The 20,029-nt window shown below is 40.8% G+C and overlaps 2 protein-coding genes across 20 annotated transcripts in view; one reads left to right on the top strand and one right to left on the bottom strand.

The window, feature by feature from the left end:
* The window catches only part of NIPBL (NIPBL cohesin loading factor), a 129,168-nt gene extending 117,129 nt beyond the window's left edge, over positions 1 to 12,039 (top strand). For 5 of the 7 annotated variants that reach the window (XM_083402579.1, XM_083402578.1, XM_083402577.1 and 2 more), the window contains 10 exons: positions 262 to 352; positions 1,188 to 1,361; positions 2,671 to 2,861; positions 3,384 to 3,491; positions 5,397 to 5,597; positions 6,682 to 6,828; positions 8,346 to 8,638; positions 9,274 to 9,448; positions 10,341 to 10,526; positions 11,067 to 12,039. In XM_083402579.1, coding sequence (XP_083258705.1) covers positions 262 to 352; positions 1,188 to 1,361; positions 2,671 to 2,861; positions 3,384 to 3,491; positions 5,397 to 5,597; positions 6,682 to 6,828; positions 8,346 to 8,638; positions 9,274 to 9,448; positions 10,341 to 10,526; positions 11,067 to 11,432 — 1,932 coding nt within the window. In that variant the 3' untranslated portion in view covers positions 11,433 to 12,039. Of the gene's footprint in view, positions 1 to 261; positions 353 to 1,187; positions 1,362 to 2,670; positions 2,862 to 3,383; positions 3,492 to 5,396; positions 5,598 to 6,681; positions 6,829 to 8,345; positions 8,639 to 9,273; positions 9,449 to 10,340; positions 10,568 to 11,066 lie in introns of all 7 variants that reach the window. The other 2 variants (XM_083402581.1, XM_083402580.1) reach the window with 1 other exon arrangement.
* A 3,476-nt stretch (positions 12,040 to 15,515) lies between these two features.
* The window catches only part of CPLANE1 (ciliogenesis and planar polarity effector complex subunit 1), a 52,712-nt gene continuing 48,198 nt past the window's right edge, over positions 15,516 to 20,029 (bottom strand). For 9 of the 13 annotated variants that reach the window (XM_083402569.1, XM_083402572.1, XM_083402574.1 and 6 more), the window contains 6 exons: positions 19,583 to 19,644; positions 18,721 to 18,885; positions 17,998 to 18,095; positions 17,741 to 17,863; positions 16,624 to 16,766; positions 15,516 to 16,061 (listed from right to left, as the gene is read on the bottom strand). In XM_083402569.1, the coding sequence (XP_083258695.1) occupies positions 15,921 to 16,061; positions 16,624 to 16,766; positions 17,741 to 17,863; positions 17,998 to 18,095; positions 18,721 to 18,885; positions 19,583 to 19,644 (732 nt within the window). In that variant the 3' untranslated portion in view covers positions 15,516 to 15,920. The remainder of the gene's footprint in view (positions 16,062 to 16,623; positions 16,767 to 17,740; positions 17,864 to 17,997; positions 18,096 to 18,720; positions 18,886 to 19,582; positions 19,645 to 20,029) is intronic. The other 4 variants (XM_083402565.1, XM_083402567.1, XM_083402568.1 and 1 more) reach the window with 1 other exon arrangement.

The raw sequence follows: 20,029 nt of genomic DNA, 5'->3' as shown, positions 1-20,029 counted from the left end.
CCGCTCTGAGCCCGACCTTGGCTGGGGAAGGCGGGGTATAAATAAATATTATTATTATTATTATTATTATTATTATTATTATTATTATTATTATTATTATTATTTTGCTTACTACTACATTTGGATAGGCTGACATTTGGGGGTTTGGGGGAAAAATAAACTTGGATGAGCAGGTTTTCCCATGTGCTTACTTTTTAAATGAATGAAAATTTTCTCAAGCTTTACCCCCTGAATTATCCACATTGTTTCCCCTTTAAATAGGTTAACATTAAGGATAAAGTACTTGAGCTGCTGATGTATTTTACCAAACATTCAGATGAGGAGGTACAAACAAAAGCCATTATTGGTCTAGGTAAGAACATCAAAATACTGTGGTATTAGAGGCACACAGATTTGCCTATAGTGGAATTCTGCTACCAAAGTTCGGTTGGTGGAAGCAGGAAAGAGAGCTTCTGCTGATTTCCGCTTTCCCCTGCAGCCTCCTACATCCCCCCTCCATCTGCTCCAGAGAGTTGGTGGATGGCAGGTGGAATTGGAAATTTGCAAGGGAAAGGGGAAATTGGTGGGGAAATGCCTCCTGTCCCCTCCTCCAGAAGTAACCTGCACTGGATTGAAGTTGCTTTGATGAATAGCAGTTACCTTTGCATTTGTTGAACAGACACTCAGGATTACTTAAGAGTTCTTGGTTATGATGATTCAGAGCAATTGCTATTTAAATATAGGCAGTGACCATTTTGTGCTGACATGAGGTCCTTTTGGATCCAGAAGGGGGCGGAACAGGGGCAGGACAGGATAATATGCACTCTGCTGACACGCACAGGGGCCAGGAATGGAACCCCTATGCAGAATGGTCGCCACCTGTACAGTATTCCATGAGGATTTGTTTCTGTGTTGAGATAGATTATTGTAAGAGTTTGATTCTATGCAAGCAAGTTTTACACTTCAGATAAATTCTAATGCTTCTAAAATGGGTTAGTACCCATGTTATGTATCTATATACTTTTTGTGTCCTGTCGTAAGGCAGCTGATACTATTCCACAATTTGGCACAGTATCTTTTCAAAAGGAATTTGAACTAAAGTTGCCTGCAAATATGAATGTGGCCCCATTATAAGCACTCATGACTTTCTTTTAAAATCTGCTTCAGTAAAATGATATACCAAATTGTATCATCTTATTTTCTTTCAGGGTTTGCATTCATACAACACCCAGGTCTAATGTTTGAACAAGAAGTGAAAACATTATACAACAGCATACTTTCTGATAAGAACAGCTCAGTAAACTTAAAAATCCAGGTGTTAAAAAATCTCCAAACATACCTCCAAGAGGAAGATACACGGATGCAACAGGCAGATAGAGAATGTGAGTGATGAGCATTGTTGCACTTTAAATAAACATTTTAAAGAAGTAATTAATATCAAGTAACTGCAACTTAGTTTTCAGTTCCATCTCTGACGTTGTTTTCACAAAGAGCTTTCTGTGCATTGAAAACTTTACAGATAATGGGATAACAAATTAGGAAAGATCTATACGTGCAGTAGAATGAAATGGTTGAATACAGTTTAAGCAGTAAAGATCAGGTGTATAATCACATTTTGAATGCACCCCCCAAAGTAAAAACATATTTGCAAGAAAAAAAGTGGCATAGCAGTGAAAGTGCTGTGCCAGAACCGTGTGTGTGTTGCTTTTCAGAGAAGGTTTCTTGAGGGGGAGCATTAAAAGCATAGCAACTACCACCTGGAGTATGAAGTGGTACAGTCTGCTCTTCCACTTTAGCCTTTTTCATATGTAGAAAACAATGGCTGTTAAAAGTAGTTTCTCCATCATTGGAGGCAGCTACCCTGGAGTGGATTACTCCTCCCACTTCCTTCAGTAGGCGGGGCTTATGCAAATTATTCAAAGAACTTTTGTCAATGGCAGTTGCAGAAGTAACTGCCCTTTTCCAGTTTCTCACCTACTTGCTCTAGAGTGATGGGGCTTCTGAGGAGCTCTGGCTCAGTTTTCAACTATACTTGGATTTTTTTGAGCAATTGCTGCAAACTCCCCCCCCCCCCCCAAACTTGGAATTGGCGGCAGGTTCTTTTAGAAGAAAGACTTGTCTGGATAGTTAAACTAGAAGGCACTTCCCCTTCCAGACTTTCTGCTACCTCTGTAGTAAACCACAACAGAAATGATATTGTGTGGTTTCATATCCAGAAATAAGCAATGCTTTTCTCCTGTAGAGGTAATGAAACTTTAAGCATTTGCAGCTGAAAACAACCAAGAAGTTTATGCTCCTCCCATGTTTTTGACACAGGTATCAAGCTTGGGCTTAAACTGTATCTCTTGATCTTCAGCGGTGATGGTATTTCTCAAGAGGCCTTTCAGTCATCCCAATTAGTGAGGAGGCACATGCTGAAATGTTGTCATGTTATGTTGATGAAATGAGTTAGTAGGGAAGAAGGAGATGCTGTTTCTGTGTTTCCAGCAAAGCATACAAATGTTGGACCAGGGATTTGGTTAGGAAGGAGTTAAGCAGTACCACTAAAAAATTGCCCATACCTCCTTAGGAAGCCTGTTCCCAACCTGTGTTCCATATAGTAGGAAAAACCATATACCCGGTACTTGTATGTATATAATGTGATAAAAAGTGTTGCTAAAACATCTCCTTTGGTTTCTGTTTTTTTTATAGGGAAAAAGGTAGCAAAGCAGGAAGATCTGAAAGAAATGGGTGATATTTCCTCAGGGATGAGCAGCTCTATCATGCAGCTCTATCTCAAACAGGTCCTTGAGGCATTCTTTCACACGCAGTCCAGCGTCCGTCATTTCGCACTCAATGTTATTGCACTGACATTAAACCAGGGTCTTATCCATCCAGTTCAGGTATGCAATTGCATAATTTGGGCTACTATCCTATATACACATGCTTTGGAGTAAAATAAAAAAATGTATTCACAAAAACCTTTTGCACTTGTTAATCTGCAACTTGATTTACGTTTTCAGTAATACATTAATGAGCTGTTTATTTGCAGACTTATAGACAATAACACAGGAACTGGTGGTTTTCTTTCATAGAATCTGTAACCTCTTAAGAGGTGCTCCAGAAAAGGTTCAAAGTTTCAAAAACTACCACCTGGTTAAACTGTTGTGCTATTATTTGAGTGACTTCTTCAGGTATTATTGTTTCTACTTTGCGGTTCTTAACTGAATTCAAGAAGTAAATTACACAGTTTTCACACTGCAGCTCTGTGGTGTTCGCATAGCCTTTCCAGACCTCTTTTTATGGTGCTCTGCAGGCAATGGATATTTGTAGCGTGTCAAACATGTACAATATAAAAGGAGGAAAATACAGACATCTGCAGGCATATGTGAAGATTTTACAATAAGTGTCTATCTCTCTTTCAGTGTGTGCCATACTTAATAGCTATGGGCACAGATCCAGAGCCTTCTATGAGGAACAAAGCAGACCAGCAGCTGGTGGAGATTGACAAAAAATATGCTGGATTTATTCATGTATGTATGCTTCTGTTTGTTGTGCTTATTTTTGTTCCTATCCAGTGAAGCCATTCGGTAATTACTTCCAAAATGGGGAACCAACCAACAAACCAGTCATTTATTATATAGTCACAGACCTGCTAATAAAATGGGGAACGGTGGTGGAATGTATTTACTGACTAGAATCTTCAAGTACAATTTGATCTGACATTAAACCCTGTTTTGGAAGTAATAAGCAACTGTAGTTTACATTTATCAAGATCTGTGTGCAGGGAAAAGATGACGCCTGATGCACAATCCTAGCTTGCTAAATTGTGGTTAACAAACTGGGAATGTAGATATGAACTCTGTCTCAATTAACATTATAACAAAAATGTTTGCATTGCAACTAGAATAGTAGTGTGGTCTGTTTAAGGCACAGAAAAAATGTGAAACTAGTCCTTGAAGTAATTCAAGTTGTGCATCCCTTCATTGTCCTTCCTGTTTTATATATTCCTTAAGGCTCTCACTCTGGGCCCTTTCTTCCACTCTGTACATTCCATTTCATACAAAGCAAGTATGCAGAGGAGTGATGGCTTTCGTCCTTACCTTCTATGTTTTTGTTCTGCTCACTACATGCCTATCTATAGTCTATAGTAGGGTTGCCATATTCTGAAGATAAAAAACCCGGAAACATTTGGAGCACACACACCCCACCATCCCGTATCTCCTTCCTTGCCCACACCCTCCTTCCCTCCCCTCTCTTTGCTGTCTTCGGCCTCCTGCTCACGAGACGCTGTGTCGCAGCCAGTTTACCCTGTCTCCCCGACTCTCGAGCAGACTAGGGGCAAGCTGAGAGGAAACAGGCCCAGAGAGCCAGTGTGGTGTAGTGGTTAAGAAAGGTAGTCTCGTAATCTGGGGAACCAGGTTCGCTTCTCCGCTCCTCCACATGCAGCTGCTGGGTGACCTTGGGTCAGTCACACTTCTTTGAAGTCTCTCAGCCCCACTCACCTCACAGAGTGTTTGTTGTGGGGGAGGAAGGGAAAGGAGATTGTTAGCCGCTTTGAGACTCCTTAAAGGGAGTGAAAGGCGGGATATCAAATCCAAACTACTACTACTCCTCCTCCTCCTCTTCTTCTTCTTCTTCTTCTTCTTCTTCTTCTTCTTCTTCTTCTTCTTCTTCTTCTGCCACCTGAAGAAGGAGCTGCCACTGTGGTGGCTGCAGTGACCACTGTGTCAGTGGCGCTGGTGGCGGAGCTCCAGACCCCACTGTGGCGCTTTCGCTTCTAGGGCACAGTGGTGGCGCATGAGGGGGGTGGAGAGTGGCTGACCCTGAAGAACGTCTGCCCTCTCCTACCCTTTGGTGGCATGCACGTGCTCCTCTAACACCCCCCAAATAAAAAAATACCTCCCCCCCAAAAAAACCAGGTATTTCATGTGCCATGCAAAAATCCACGTGGACAGGCATGCTCGCCCCCCAAAAGAGGACATGTCCAGGAAAACATGAACATATGGCAACACTAGTTTATAGGGAATATTATTTCTTTCATTGCAGCTGCCATCAGCATTTCAGATTTTGGGGGAGCTATGGATATAATTAGTCCCACTTACTGTTTTGTGAGAGCAATTGGAAAAGCATTATTGAAAAACCTTCACTCTAGTAGGCTGAAGTGTGTAGCTTTGGAAAACACACATATATATTTTCTTCCTTGGCCTAGAAAGACTACAAATATTAAAAACACAAATAATCCCCCTAACTGCAACATGTACATCAGTGTGTCAAAATTGTGCATGTTTGCTATAAAAAAGCAAATGATTTGAAAATTGTTCACTAGAAAGCTATTGGGGAAACTGAAACAGATAACTTTGAGCTCAAATTTTTGTGGCAACCTCTTTCTGTTCGTCCTAAGCAAAATGAAGACTTATAAATGTTTTTAACTTCAGATGAAAGCAGTGGCTGGTATGAAGATGTCATACCAGGTACAGCAAGCAATCAACACTTGCCGTAAAGATCCTGTGAGGGGCTTTAGGCATGATGAATCCAGCAGTGCTTTGTGCTCACACCTTTACTCCATGATCCGAGGAAACCGACAACACCGACGAGCCTTTCTCATTTCCTTACTCAACCTCTTTGATGACACAGCTGTGAGTCTAATGCAGACCTTTTTTGTACTCTCTTAAAAAAGTGCTTTTGATGAAGTATGATCTGCTTTGGAGAGCATATCTGGCTTTGAAAATAGTATAAAAGTTGCAGTATAATAACCGCATAGAAATTATGTGGTGACATGTTGAACTTTGGCAGCTGCCCCCAATCATGTGCTCTCCAGATGTTTTAGACTACAATTCCCATCATCCTTAACCATTGGTTATGCTAGCTGGGGCTAATGGGAGTCCAAATCATGTAGAGGGCACCAGTTTGGGGGAGGCTGGCCTGGAGAATTGCTAACAAAAATGAAGATGCATTCCCTCTACACAGGGCTAAACTTGGTTCAATAATATTTTTAGGTTTTCCTAAATGCGGGATTCCACCCTTAGGATTAACAAGGCAGTTGCTTGGTCAGATTTGAGTTTTCACTTCTTCTCCTTGACAGGAGTGAAACCCATCCCTCTCACTTCCCAGAATGCTTTGTGGCTTTCCTGGTTCATCTTAGCATCCTTCCAATGCCAAAAGAGCTCACCGTTTTTCTTTTTGGCACAGCCCCTGTATTCATAGTTGGAGTGGGTTGAGGCACCAGGAGACAGAATCCATTCCTTCTGTGATGTTTCAGCGGCTAAAATTGCAAGAGCTGTTCATGCTCACAACTTGGAATAGGCATAATGGTTTGTATTCAAAGTAGTGGGAAGCCTCTCATTCTACAAGGATTCACCTTTGCACAATGGACTCTCCTCCATGCCTTCTAAATGCGCCAACTCTGTAGGGCTGAGATGTCTTCAGCCACCCCCCCCCCAAAAGAATCTATTGGGACAGGGCTGAGCCCACCAGTCTGAGGGGCCAGGTCTTGCAATGGTGGTGGGCCTTATAGTGCATGCAATGTCACACATGGAAACCCCTCCCCCCCCCAAAAAAAATGTTGGGTGGAACTCACTGGATACTGTATTCAAGGAGCAATAATGTGGCATGGAGCTCATTGAGCACAGAAATGATTGTGTCTGTCTGTCTGTCTGTCTATCTATCATCTATCTATCTATCTATCTATCTATCTATCATTATTTTCTTCTACTTCCACAGAAAACGGAGGTGAATCAGCTTTTGTACATAGCAGACAATCTAGCCTGTTTTCCTTACCAAACCCAGGAAGAGCCACTTTTTATAATGCACCATATAGACATCACATTATCAGTTTCTGGTAGTAACCTTCTCCAGTCATTTAAGGAGGTAAGTGGAATTATATTATACAACATTACCTTCCTATGGCCCACTGTATCTCTTCAGTCATTCAGGGTGAGGTAAAACCTTGGTGACCAGCCTTTTGGACAAGCGTGCTACTGAGTTCAAACTGAAAGAATGCCACTCTAGTGATCAGAATCCTTTTTCTTCACTCTGCCTTACAAGGGCGTAGGAAGGGGGGTGCCCCAGGTGCCATCATTGGGGGTGGGGACACGAATTATCATGGAACAATTACTGCCCTACTAGGGCAGTTCATAAAAAACTTTTTTGAAAATGCCTGCAGCGAAGGTCTTATCTTACTACACTAAGGATTATATAGCTATATATGAAATTTCATGCATATCAGTTAATATCTTGACCCTCCTCCATGAAAATAGCTGTTTACTTGGCCGTTTTCTTATGTCGTGAAGGCTGAAATTTCAATTCAGTGGAGCAGGGTCAAGATATTAACTGATATGCATGATATTTCAGATATAGCTATATAATCCCTAGTTTATTAAGATAAGACCTTTGGAGCAGGCATTTTTGTTTTTTTTAAAAAGCTTTTTATGAACCACCCTACTGTCCTACCCTCCGCTGGGCTTCCCGGGTCCTGGAAAGTCAGCCTATGTGAAGAAAATGAGACTAGGCCAAGTAGATTAGGCCTTGCCTTGCCTTTGCCCTGCCCATTGCAGCTGTTTTTTCTTGATTTTACTGCTGTGGTGTTTTTGTTTTGATAAACCACTTTGCAGGTTTTTTAAAATAAATTTTATTAAATAAATAAACAATAAATATAAATAAAATAACACAAGCCAAAACACAATCCATCCTGTAGATTTAAGTATCTGTCCATAGTCGCCTACTTGTTATCAGAGGCCCAGAATCCACATTCCTTTGCAAGAAAATATGAAATAACGTAAAACTGTTTTGTAGGCAAAAATAAAAAAATAAAAATAAAAAATAAAATAAAAAAAAATCTCAATGTGGGGAGGGGGTGACAAGAAATTTTCCACACCGGGTACCACCTGACCTTCCTACGCCTCTGCCTTATGATGGCTTTGCCTCAAATCTACCTAGCCTAGGCAGAAACATAGTATTAGGAAAGCCAGACAAGAGCGTATGTCTGTGTACTACAACCGGATCCATGAACCCTATTGCTGTTTTCTGAATGTGCCACAAATCTTGGGCCTACCAGCTGGGGCCCTGCACCCCCACTGCAGATTGATCACCCATGCATTAAAAAAGAAATGCTGCAACCATGTAAGGGGCTGCTGGTAATCAGGTTAAGCAGTCCTTTGTCTTGTAGGATGCATTGACTGTATTCTGAGTTGGATATTTAATAGCTTAGATGTGTGTGTAGTTCATCCTTTGAGTCTGCTTTCCCAAAATCTCGCCACTTAATTTCCCTTGATTGATAGTTCATACTGGTGAATGACTTCATGTCAGAACGGTCTTCAAATCTCTTTTTATAATATATCGATAATGGTGTTTGCTATTTTTCTAAACTACCTGCCATTTTCTTTCAGTCTATGGTGAAATATAAAAAAGAAAGGAAGCCATCATCTGATGAAGAGAGTGAGAGTGAAAGTAACAGTGAAAGTGACAGCGACAGTGAGGAGGAAGTTCACAAACCCCGAAAGTTGCGAAAACGTGCAGAGTCTGATTCAGATACTGATGAAGAGAATGATATAAATGCTGTCATGAAATGTTTGCCAGACAATTCAGCTCCTCTCATTGAATTTGCAAATGTTTCCCAGGGCATATTGTTGCTGTTGATGTTAAAACAGCATTTGAAAAACCTCTGTGGATTTTCTGACAGGTGAGGAGCATTCATGTTTTGCTTACTTTATCTCAGGAGTGGGGAAGCTTTTCAGTCTGGGAGCTGCATTCTTTTGCGAGCAACTTCTAGGGTGTGCATGGCAGTGATGGGTGGGGCTGGAAGCAAAACTTGGAGCAAGGGATGTGACTCTTACAATAGGCTACATTCCAGCCATGCAAAAGTCAGATCTTTCCTCCTGCACACCCAACCCATCTCTCCAACCTTTATTCAGGCAAGCAATAACTATTATCACAGTTCAGATGCATTCTAGCCAAGCGAAAGCACTCAAGGAAGGCATGAAGTAGGGCTGGTGAGGAGTGTGGCTGAGGAGAGGCCTGGGGACTGGATAGAGTCCTGGAAGGTCACATTTTGCCTGAGGTTCCCTATGCCTATTTTATCTGATCATTCCCTGTATTCACATTCTTGAGGATTTGTTATGGATTGAACTCAAAACTTGGGTGAATTCTGCATAATGCAGATGCATCTAGTAAAACCTAGTGCCATAATGTTTGTTTTATATAACACTAAGAATTTTGACCTAAGGGACTCAGAAGAATTGCTTATAGATTCTACTTTCAAAGGATGTGGGGAAATATTACTAACTTCAAGCATTCGTTTTGTTTTCTTAATAATAGTAAAATTCAGAAATACTCTCCCTCTGAATCTGCAAAAGTATACGATAAAACAATAAACAGGAAGGCAGGAATTCATTTCCATCCAAAACAGACGCTAGACTTCCTTCGAAGTGATATGGCTCATTCCAAGCTCACAGATGAAGTGAAGAGGAATATAGTCAAACAGTACTTAGATGTAAGTATTGAGAGCCTGCAGAATTTTACTGCCTATCAACTTCCTTATAAAAATGCTTGAACTCTGTTCTGAAATTTTAAGTTTTTGTTATTTAGAAGGTGAAATATGAAGAGCAGTGGTTACAGGCTGAAATTGTTTTTTTCTTCAGAGGTGAGGAATGGAGTATGCCGACTTCTTCCACTGCAAGTTTCCTTCTTCATTCGCTTGCTGAAGAAATGTGTATTTAATGCACAGAACTAGGCAAATTAGAGGCTGTTGGATGAGCTGCAGGTTGCATCATTTTTCCATTGACAGTGCAATGTCATTGGGTTGGGCTGTCACAGTGAGCTTGAGATGGTCCATGCAAAAATTAAAGTGTAGGCTCAAGCTACATGTGACATCGTAGAATTTGCCACTGAGCACAAGCTTTTGCTTTCACACATTACCAACATACCCTAGTGTGCTGTTGTCCCGATCTGGGTTGGGGGGGCCCCATGCCTTCAATCTGCATTATGGGCTGCAGGGGAGCTTTCTACCTAATGCAAATTTCATGCATGGGCCTGGCCCAGAAATGGACCACAGAGCAGGCAAAGAGTCAAAAGACTCCCGCTTGGGTTTGAGTTGGTGTGGTCCTAGCAAAATTTCCCCACAATTGCCAAAAGTTAACATTGAGGCTCTAATATGTAAGAGATCTAAAACCTTGCCCCCTTAAGGCCTATTAAGGAAGAGAACAATCCTTGCTTTCTCCAAGAAAAGATGTGTCACATGCTACTAAATTGATAGTGTACTCCGCAAATTGTCTTAACGTTACTCCCATAAGGCTTGCGCACCATCTTCCTTCCTTTTTTTCTTTTCTGTTTTCATAACTCATTTTAAGATGGCGTCTAATCTTCTTTCCAATATCCTTTCTTAGTTCAAACTTCTCATGGAACACTTGGATCCTGATGAAGAAGAGGAAGATGGAGAAGTGTCAGCTAGCACAAATGCTCGCAACAAAGCTATTACCTCGCTGCTCGGAGGAGGCAGCCCTAAAAACAATGCAGCTGAGACAGAGGATGATGAGAGTGATGGGGAGGATAGAGGAGGAGGCACTTCAGGGGTGAGGCGGAGGAGGAGTCAACGTATTTCGCAGCGTATTACGTAAAATGATTTTATGTGCTTATAAATGTCAGTCTATAATAAAATGTACACTGAGTAATGTAATCAATATGGAAAAAAAAACCATTTTGTAGATAGAAATTCTTAACCGTTTATACACCTTTTTGTAGAAAGTTCTAACAAAAACAATAAAAAACATAGAAGAGATTTTATCTAGCATAAAGTTTAATTTTCCTTTGGAATGTACTGTGTGTATCCTTTTTATTGTTGCCAAGTTTTTATGTAGCTTTATGATTCATTTGTACATATAATTTTATATATCAATAAGAGTTAAAAGACACGGGTACAATTTAATATGTGATTTTGCAAGGATGTTAACCCCTTGGCGCTGGCGGTCGCGGTGCGTCTCATTGCCGGCAATGGAATGTGTGCCGGGAAATCCCAACTCCCGGCGTCAAGGGATTAAAAGCAATAAAAGCAATAATTTCACTCAAGTTCTTTTGTGTAACACTTGGTCTTTTTTCCCCTCCCAATGTTTTAGTCATTGAGAAGGTCAAAACGAAATTCAGACTCTACGGAGTTGGCAGCACAGATGAATGAAAGTGTTGATGTCATGGATGTCATCGCTATTTGCTGTCCAAAGTACAAAGATCGACCACAAATTGCAAGAGTAGTACAGAAAACCAGCAATGGCTTCAGTGTTCAGTGGATGGCAGGCTCCTACAGTGGCTCCTGGACTGAGGCTAAGCGCCGTGATGGCCGCAAACTGGTGCCTTGGGTAGACACTATTAAAGAGTCAGACATTATTTACAAAAAAATTGCTCTAACGAGTGCTAATAAGCTGACTAATAAAGTGGTTCAGACTTTACGATCGTTGTATGCCGCCAAGGATGGAACTTCCAGCTAATGCATTTGTACATGCAGCCAAATTTTACAGGAAATGAAATAACAGAAAAAAACTTGAAATATCAACTTTCTGGCAAAAAAAAAAATCATTTTAATGAAGAGTAAGAATGACACCTGGGATGCAGGAAACAGAAGGAAATGTTTGGTAAACATTTTTGTGGGAGCTTCCTTCGCTGTTGTGCAGCAGAAACTTCTCAGTTCATTTTTACTCCCACTGTATAATAGTTTAACAAAAATTGTTTATATCTTGAAAAAAAACCTTTCTGTTTTAAAAAAAAATAAACAAGTGAATGTTGGAAATTAGTCTGTTAATGTTCTTAATAAAGTGTTCTTGGAGTTTAACCTAGCAGCGGATGGCTTTCTTTAGCTTAGCCCAGTTTCCAGGGAAGCATTGTTTTTCCAGGCTGTAAAATGGCAGAATCTCCTGGATATATAATTTATTCTGTTGGGGGGAAAAGCATGCAGTATCTATGACCTATCTGCAGGAGGAGTTTTTGTAAATGTAGATTTTGATGTATTAGGTCACCCTGAAATAATACAAGAAAAGGGATCCCCAGCAAATCTGGTGGAACGAATACTGCAATAAATTTTTTTACTTCTCTTTGTTACTTGTCTGTTTCCATTTGAATTTCTTATTGTAAAGATCTGTTTAAATCCATTTATATTATTTTGCAGTCTTTTATGTAAAATTTACTATATCAGTGGTTTTCAAAGCAAGACATAAATATTGTTTATACAGTTTGTATAGGCTGACTTCTGAATAATTGGTATCTTTTATTTTTATCCCTTAAAAGGGTGTAAACACAAGTTAACTCCAGGGTTTTATTGTATCCTGCAATATTTAGTATTAACTATATATGATTTAGCACTGTGCCAAACACATTTTCAAGAGTACATTTTGATATAAAAAGAAACTATAGTTTATGCCTTGTATGCTTCAATTTCTTTCTAATGCTGTCTATATAGCAATGTTCAAAATTTGAGTGGGGTTGGGAACAGCCATCACACTCGCCTGAGAAACTAGCAATGGATGTATTTCACTTGGTTAGGACATCAGACTGCTGTTGACCAGGAACAATGTATGTGACCCAAGAACACCACCTGTGCATTAGGATCCTATTGTTGGATATATTTTTATGTGAACCAGAAAATCCTAGCTGCACTAGTGGTATTTTCACTTAACTGAATTACAGTCATAGGGTGCAAATACCAGAGGAGTAAATACGGATTTGTAACTGATTAATTGTGCTAATATGCTCATAAGTTATTCTTTAAATGTTAGGGGTCAGAACACTTGGTTGTACTGTAGTTACTTGAAATTTCTTTTCACCTTTTACACAGCAGAAATACTACTTAAAACTCTGGAGTGGTTGCTTCAATATCTCTCATCACCAGGTTTAAAAGCAGCTTGACTTTCTGGATAGTAGCCTCTCTCTCCCCCCCCCCCCCCCCCCAATATTAACATACGGAGAAGAAATTAATAGCATCCAAATAATTAGCAGAGAACTACTTTAAGGTCTTTGTTTTCAAGTTTGTATAAAAGTGGATGCTCATCAAACAAACAGTTTTGGGATCCATTTATCTTATTCTGCAAAATTGGATATATGGTGGAGTGGGATTTTTATTACATCAGTTTACAGAACTCTAGTGTGCTACTTGATCTGTTAGGAACAGTAGAATAATATTCAAATCCTACATTTTCTTATACAGAATTCAAGAATTAAACTAACGACTAATTCTTCATCAGAATCTATTTAATAATTTTCTATGAAATAATTTTCATTTCCTCCTATTTGTTTTCTGTTGTACTGCAGTTTACTGCTAATTTAGTCTTTTAAGTTGGGAAAGCAAATGTTATACTTAGTCACTTAATGGGTTTCTTTTAATTGTTCTTTATAAAACCATGCTGACGGTTAGTAAGTCAAATTTACCCTCTAGGTCTGCTTTTCCCAACCCTAGTGCCTTCTAGATGTTTTGGTTTACAGTTTTTGAGTTTTAGATGGAAGTTGCAGTGCAAAACATATAGAGGGATTGACATTGGGGAAGGCTTCTCTCTAGGTACTTACAAATTGGTTTTATTACTTCCTTATTACTTTACTACTTATTGCAATACCTTCCTGGGTAGAATTAATATCTTAGTGTTAAACTTTGTTTCTCTGGAATACAATTTAACAGCAAAAATGTTTGAAATTTCATATTAATATATTCCCATTCCTAATTAAGCTTGTTCCTTGCAGCAACTGTTCCAGGATATTTTGAGTTTACACAGAACTGATTCAAAGTTGTTTACTGTGTTTCCAGCACAAGCTCCTAAGGGGAGCAAGTATTGATAATGGTGAGTGGATTATATGTTGAGTCTTGCTTCTAGAGGGGCATCAAGAATTGTAATAAATTCAACCTACTCCTTTTACATATACAAACAAAACTGTTGAATAAGAAAATATGGATGTTTGATATCTCTTTATACAGTCTGAATCTTGCAATCTCTGACCATTGATGAGCACTTGACAAGAGAAATCAATCTTTGGATAATTTGATAAAGACAGCAATACTTTTTTCAGGAATGGTGCCTTGGAACTGGGCAGAGGAGAAAGGATATTCTTCCTTTCTGAGTTAAAGTTTACTTTTTAATTAAGTGTTGGCTTATGTTTTTCTTCAAATATACCCCTTCAGCCTCCAGGTGATTTCTGCAAAGATAGCAAGTACCACTGGAGGCAAACAGCAATTCTGTACAGGGTTATTTGCTTTGGGGTGCCACCTGAGTACTCCTCACAGGTAAGAAAGTGAGTCCACTCCCAACAGACACTCTTAAACTCTGTTTAGATGATTTATAACATGAACAGGAAAACATGTTGCCCTCCAGATATTGTCGAGACTCCAGCTCTCATCAACAGCAGCTAGCATGGCCAATAGGGATTGTGGGAGTTGTTGTCCAACAGTATATAGAGGGCAACAAGTTAGAAACCATGTGTGCTTAACATCCCTCTATTAATCTGGATTTTCCTTTTAAGAATTGTTTCAAAGATCAAGTTCCGACTCTTAGTTATTCAGAATTCCCTCTTTGGGGACTTCCTGCCTTACAGCCTATAATCCCATTTTAAATGTAAACAGGTGGCACAATGGCTCTTAACCCGAAGGCTGGTGGCCTGAGCCCACCCAGGGACAGCTGTGGGCAGGATTCCTTAATTGATGGGGGGTTGGACTAGATGACCTCCATGGTCCCTTCCAACTCTATACTTCTAGGAGGTTGTGTTGTATATACTGTAGGGTATATAGAGATGAAATGAGATCCAAGGGAAGACAGATTGCCCAGCTGAGGATAGATGCACTTTACAAGACTCTCCACCACTATCTCTTGTGCTAAAGTTTTTTGTGTGTAGTATTGCAGCCTAAATTTTACTTCCCATTCTACCAATTTCTGTCTCGGATGTAATTCTTGCACATCTGCCCTTCTAATGGAGTAAGGTACAATCAGTGTTGTGCCTTGCATTCACAGCACAGTGGACTGTAGGAACTAGTATTTTGTAAATGGTCACGGGACATGGGTGGTGCTGTGGGTTGAACCACAGAGCCTAGGACTTGCCAATCAGAAGGTTGGCAGTTCGAATCCCCGCGACGGAGTAAGTTCCCATTGTTTGGTCCCTGCTCCTGCCAACCTAGCAGTTCGAAAGCATGTCAAAGTGCAAGTAGATAAATAGGTACCGCTCCGGCGGGAAGGTAAACGGCATTTCCGTGCACTGCTCTGGTTCGCCAGAAGCGGCTTAGTCATGCTAGCCACATGACCTGGAAGCTGTATGCCGGCTCCTTCGGCCAATAAAGTGAGATGAGCGCCACAACCCCAGAGTCGGTCACGACTGGACCTAATGGTCAGGGGTCCCTTTACCTAAATGGTCACAGTGGGCCTAAAATAGAAGGTGACTATGGACGAGGTGGGCAGCATCAGTCATAGTCTTCAAAGTAACTGAACAACAAAACCTTGTTGGGTCATTCAATTGTAATGGCCTTTGGGGACATACAATAAAGCTGTGACTGTGACTGACCTGCCAGAATCGTCTTTCTTCTGCAAAAACACCATTTGAAAGTATTAAACAGCAAAACAATTTATTACATTACTACAAACTACTTAAATAATTATAAAACATGATTCAGAATCTTCGGTATGAATTATCTTTTTAATCACTGTGCAACTGTGGCTATTTAAATCTTGCTATTTAAATACTGCTTTCAGAAACTATGAATCTTGTCGTCTTTGCCCGATATACCAAACATAAGTATGTTCCAAGAAGCCGAAGTATATGTGGTATTGTACTGGTCTGCCTAATTCCGTGATTTTGCGTTTATATGCTAGCTTATTGGTTAGGAAAGAAGTGTTATTTGCTTAGAGTTTTGCCATAATATTATGCCATGATGGTCAGCTGTCAGATATTTTTCCAAATAATATTGGGCCTACTTTCCTTTTAAAGGGCAGAGCATCCAAGAAATTCTGGTTTTATTTTTCTTCCACATTTGCTACCATAGCCTCCACTGCATTCCAGTCAAGCTTGCTGAGGATGCTGCTAGTACTTTCAGACACACTGTCCAAGTTATTAAGGCTGGCAATGGAGCAAGCATCTTCATGAGGCAAAGACTCCTGTGGAGATATAAAAGGTAATCAATGACAGGAGTTTATGTGATAGAGCTTAGCTAGCCAGACTAAGCTCCCCAAAGTGCTTTCTTCGCCAACTTTATACTGACACCACCAACTGCCAGGATCTCATTTCCCTCCTCTACTCTGACTTACAGTCTACCATATTCCATATTCCCTCTCAGATGGTGGTCTAAACATTCAAGATAGCCACTCCTTCGGAGCAGCAGCCAGGTCCTGCTTTAACAGCCGGAGAATAATTATCTTGCCTGCCCAGCATTTCTGTCCATAATGCCAGCAAAGACAACTTTATTTGGAGTTTCTGTGAGCTCACTCCATTTCAGCTTCTCTTCCCCCTCTCCCAGAAACCCAGCAGAGACAGTAGGGTGGGTGTATCCTATGCGGCCAGGATCCCTACCACCACTGGCTTGGGCTGGCACCTTCCCCCAGTTATCATGTCTGCATTTTTAGCCAGCGGTGTCGGGTGCATTTGCATAGAAAAGGGGATTAAAATAAAGTGACTGTCCCAAATATGCAGAATGAGTAATGGCTATGTTTCCACCCTTGCCTTGAAATGGGAATTCGAACTGCCATACAGTATCCTCTGGATCTCTTCAGGAATGCTCCAAACACTCATGGCGTCGTCTTCACTCTCCTCATTTGTGCGAGTTGTTGTGTCAGTGTCTTGGAACTTTCTCTGCTCATCAGAAGCTGCAAGAGAGCACATTCTTTATTTGCAAGTATTTCTTTCCTTCAATTATCTCTTGTTAATTGGTGTTCTGGACCTAAATTCTGCAACCGTTATCCCCCTTACTCCCAAAGTCAGATTTCCTAGTGGTTTCCACCTGCCCTAGAATATCTAATATGGGCTACTGAGACCTCTTATTTGTTCTACCCAATCAATTATAAGAGGCACCCCTGCCATGGTACACTTTGGGGCCTACTGTTCTCTGCTTATAGTTCCAAGTTCACAGAAGAGAGATGCAGCAAAATGAATCTGTTACAAATGGAAGGAATAAAGATCCTGTAATCAGTGCATGCAGTATTACAACTTAACCCTCAAGCGCTTACTATTTGAAGCAAGATGCACTACAAAGCGATGCAATATAAACTTCTCAACACAGCAAACTTTACTGTATTCAACGAAGTCAAAAGCCCTCAATCTATAAAGGGACTGCAGCACAAAGCTCTGCTCCCATAGCCTCCTCCATTATGTTGGCCTTGACAGTGATGCCCATTGGACATGCCACTAAATGGTATAATTACCAAGTACAAATTTAGCTACTTTGTTACGTTGAAATGGTATTCATCTCAAATATTATTTTCCTCAAAGGCTCAGAAGGTTCTGCACAGGCACAAAAAGTGCTTTTGAATTTATCTGTTGTAACACCAAGTTCAAGACCCTACTTTTAAAGCTCATTCAACTATTGGGCAAGCTCACTCGCATTTCCAGGTCTTGGGGAAGCTACCCAGACCAACTTCTGGAAAGGTCCCCAACTGCAGCAAACAGGATTGGTAAAGACTTTTCATTATCCAGCTCTTAGTTAAACCCCTAACCTATGTATTTTGGACTTTTAAAGTTTATAATAAGACAAAAAACTTTCCTCCCAGAAGTTTCCGTGTTCACTGCAGGAAAGCAGAGATGAGCACCAATGAACAGTGTGAGAACTGGTCGAATAACAAACCTTGACTTCTTAAGTCAAGCCTGTGACTTGACCACTGTTGCAGGTGTCTTCTGCTTTTCCACCGCATCTCCCCTTGATGGGATTCTGGTCCCTTTCTTCTGTAAGGAGTTTGGCATAGTCGGCCTTGAGCAGAAATGACACAAAATACCCAATTTATGGATCAGGAATTGCAAAGCACAACTATATAACCCCCCCCCCCACACACACAATAGTTCAGTGCAAACTGGGCATTGTGGCCATCTCATTTCCATTCTTACCTTTCCTTGGAGTTATGCCACAGGACAGACTGGAAAAGGATCTCGTCTGACTCAAACTACCTTTGGAAGCAGCCTTCCTCCTTGCAGCGTGGCAACTTCTACAAGGGATATACCACATTTCTATCAGAAATAATATATAAAAGTGCACGAAAATGGCTTCTCATAACATTAGCAGGGTCCATGCTGGGGCTAATCATGTAACATTACAATACCATTGTGTCTGTAATGACAACCATGTGCCACTGCAGTGTTTAAATGGTTCATTTTTCCAATGAGGAGTTGGCATAAGGCAGATTCCCAACTACTGGGAAAACCATATCAAACTATTTGGCTTTCAATGCATGTATTATCTACAGCAAAGAACTGATTCCATCATCTTACCAATTCAACTTGAGATGACAGGGATTGAACCTGGGATCTTTATATATAAAGTAGATCCTCTACCACTAAGTTAGGTTCCCTTTTTGCTGTTAGCACTGGAAGTAGCCCAGATATCCACAACAATCTCCATTTGCTGGAGAGCAAACTACATGTTATATTAACATGCATATTTGTGTGTGTGTGTGTGTGTGTGCACGCGCGCACTTAACTCTAGCCATCCATGCTGCGGTCCTGACCCAGATGGTGGTGGAAGCAGCAGCTAATATTTTTGTCTATTGAATTCAATCGGTCTTACTTCTGAGCTGGGGAAATTAAAGACATTGGGGAGCCTGTATACTTTACCCTCCAGCGGAAGCAATATGTGGTCTCTTGAAATCATGAGGTGATCTTGTTTTAGATAGTGATTCAAAGTCACTTGAAGGAAGTTGCACAGTGTCAGACAACAGCTCATGCATCAGAGTGAGGGCTTCAGAGACTCTAATGTTATGATGCTCAGAAAACAAGGCTCTGAAGGGAATGAAAACAGGAAGCCTATTATTACAAGTTTTGTTTCTTTACTGGCATTTCGTCTAGTTTAAAGAAGAAAACAAAGCCTGTCTAACCTTTGGGGGAAAGCAGAGAGGGATCCAAATTCATCTATGGGCCTTAAATTGTACAACCCTGCTGTATAACTTCCCCAGAGAAACAGGACAAACAGCAATATACAACTTTTAGATGTACCATCTTCCCCCCTTTTTTGAGTCAGCAATTTCTGCCCAAGGCCTATTTTTCAGCAAATCATTAAGACTGGAGCTTCATATCCAGGCCTAAGACAATTGTCCTTATGTAAAATTGCTTCATTTGATCTTATTTCCAGGCAGGTGACTGAAAGGTCTATATGGAGAAATCCTAAGTTCCCACCCACACACCAACAGGGCTTTACAGAATGACGGGGACATCACAGTTGGGCCCAATGCTTAGGATCCAGCAGCCAGTGGCATTTCTGCCCATCCACACATCCAGTGAGTGGGCAGAAGGGGAGCTCCATGCCAACAGAGTGACATCAGCTGGTGGCTGCTGGGAAGCTACAGAGGCCAGCAGGGCTGACATTGACACCTCAGCCCGATCCAAACTCCACCCCCTGCCCAGGGTAAAGGGGTTGGCAGTCACATACACCAGAACAAAATAAATGGAAAGGCTGGAATGGCACTGAGCGATAACTTACTTAGCTTTTTCACATTTCTTTTTCTGCTGTAATTTAATATTCTGTGTTGTGATTCCAAGTGGCTATACAAGAAAGGCAAACGGTTACTAAAATTATCTTCTCTTTCCAATCTTCATAATTGGTTACACATTCATCATAAGCACTTTTTCAGAGCTAGGATTTTGGAACTGTGCCCAAATGGAAAAGTGAGGTGTGGCCACTCGACAAATAAAAACTATTCAACTGGTTGCCTCCGAACATTTCAAGCCAACAAACATGGTCCACAACTATACTTTCAACTGACACAACCTATGAGAATTTTCAGTCAACTGCTGGGGTGGGGGTGACTGAATGGGTCAGAGGTCTGGTAAATGCATCTTTGCATGATGGAGTGGTGTCTGCTGCCCTTACAGAATCACAGAATTGTAGAGTTGGAAGAGACCCCAGTGGTCATCTAGTCTAAAGCCC

The sequence above is a fragment of the Podarcis tiliguerta genome (genome assembly GCF_965153285.1).
Source record: "Podarcis tiliguerta genome assembly, chromosome: 11".
Classification (NCBI taxonomy): domain Eukaryota; kingdom Metazoa; phylum Chordata; class Lepidosauria; order Squamata; family Lacertidae; genus Podarcis; species Podarcis tiliguerta.
The sequence above is the reverse complement of the archived record's forward strand: the minus strand, read 5'-3'. Positions and strand labels throughout refer to the sequence as shown.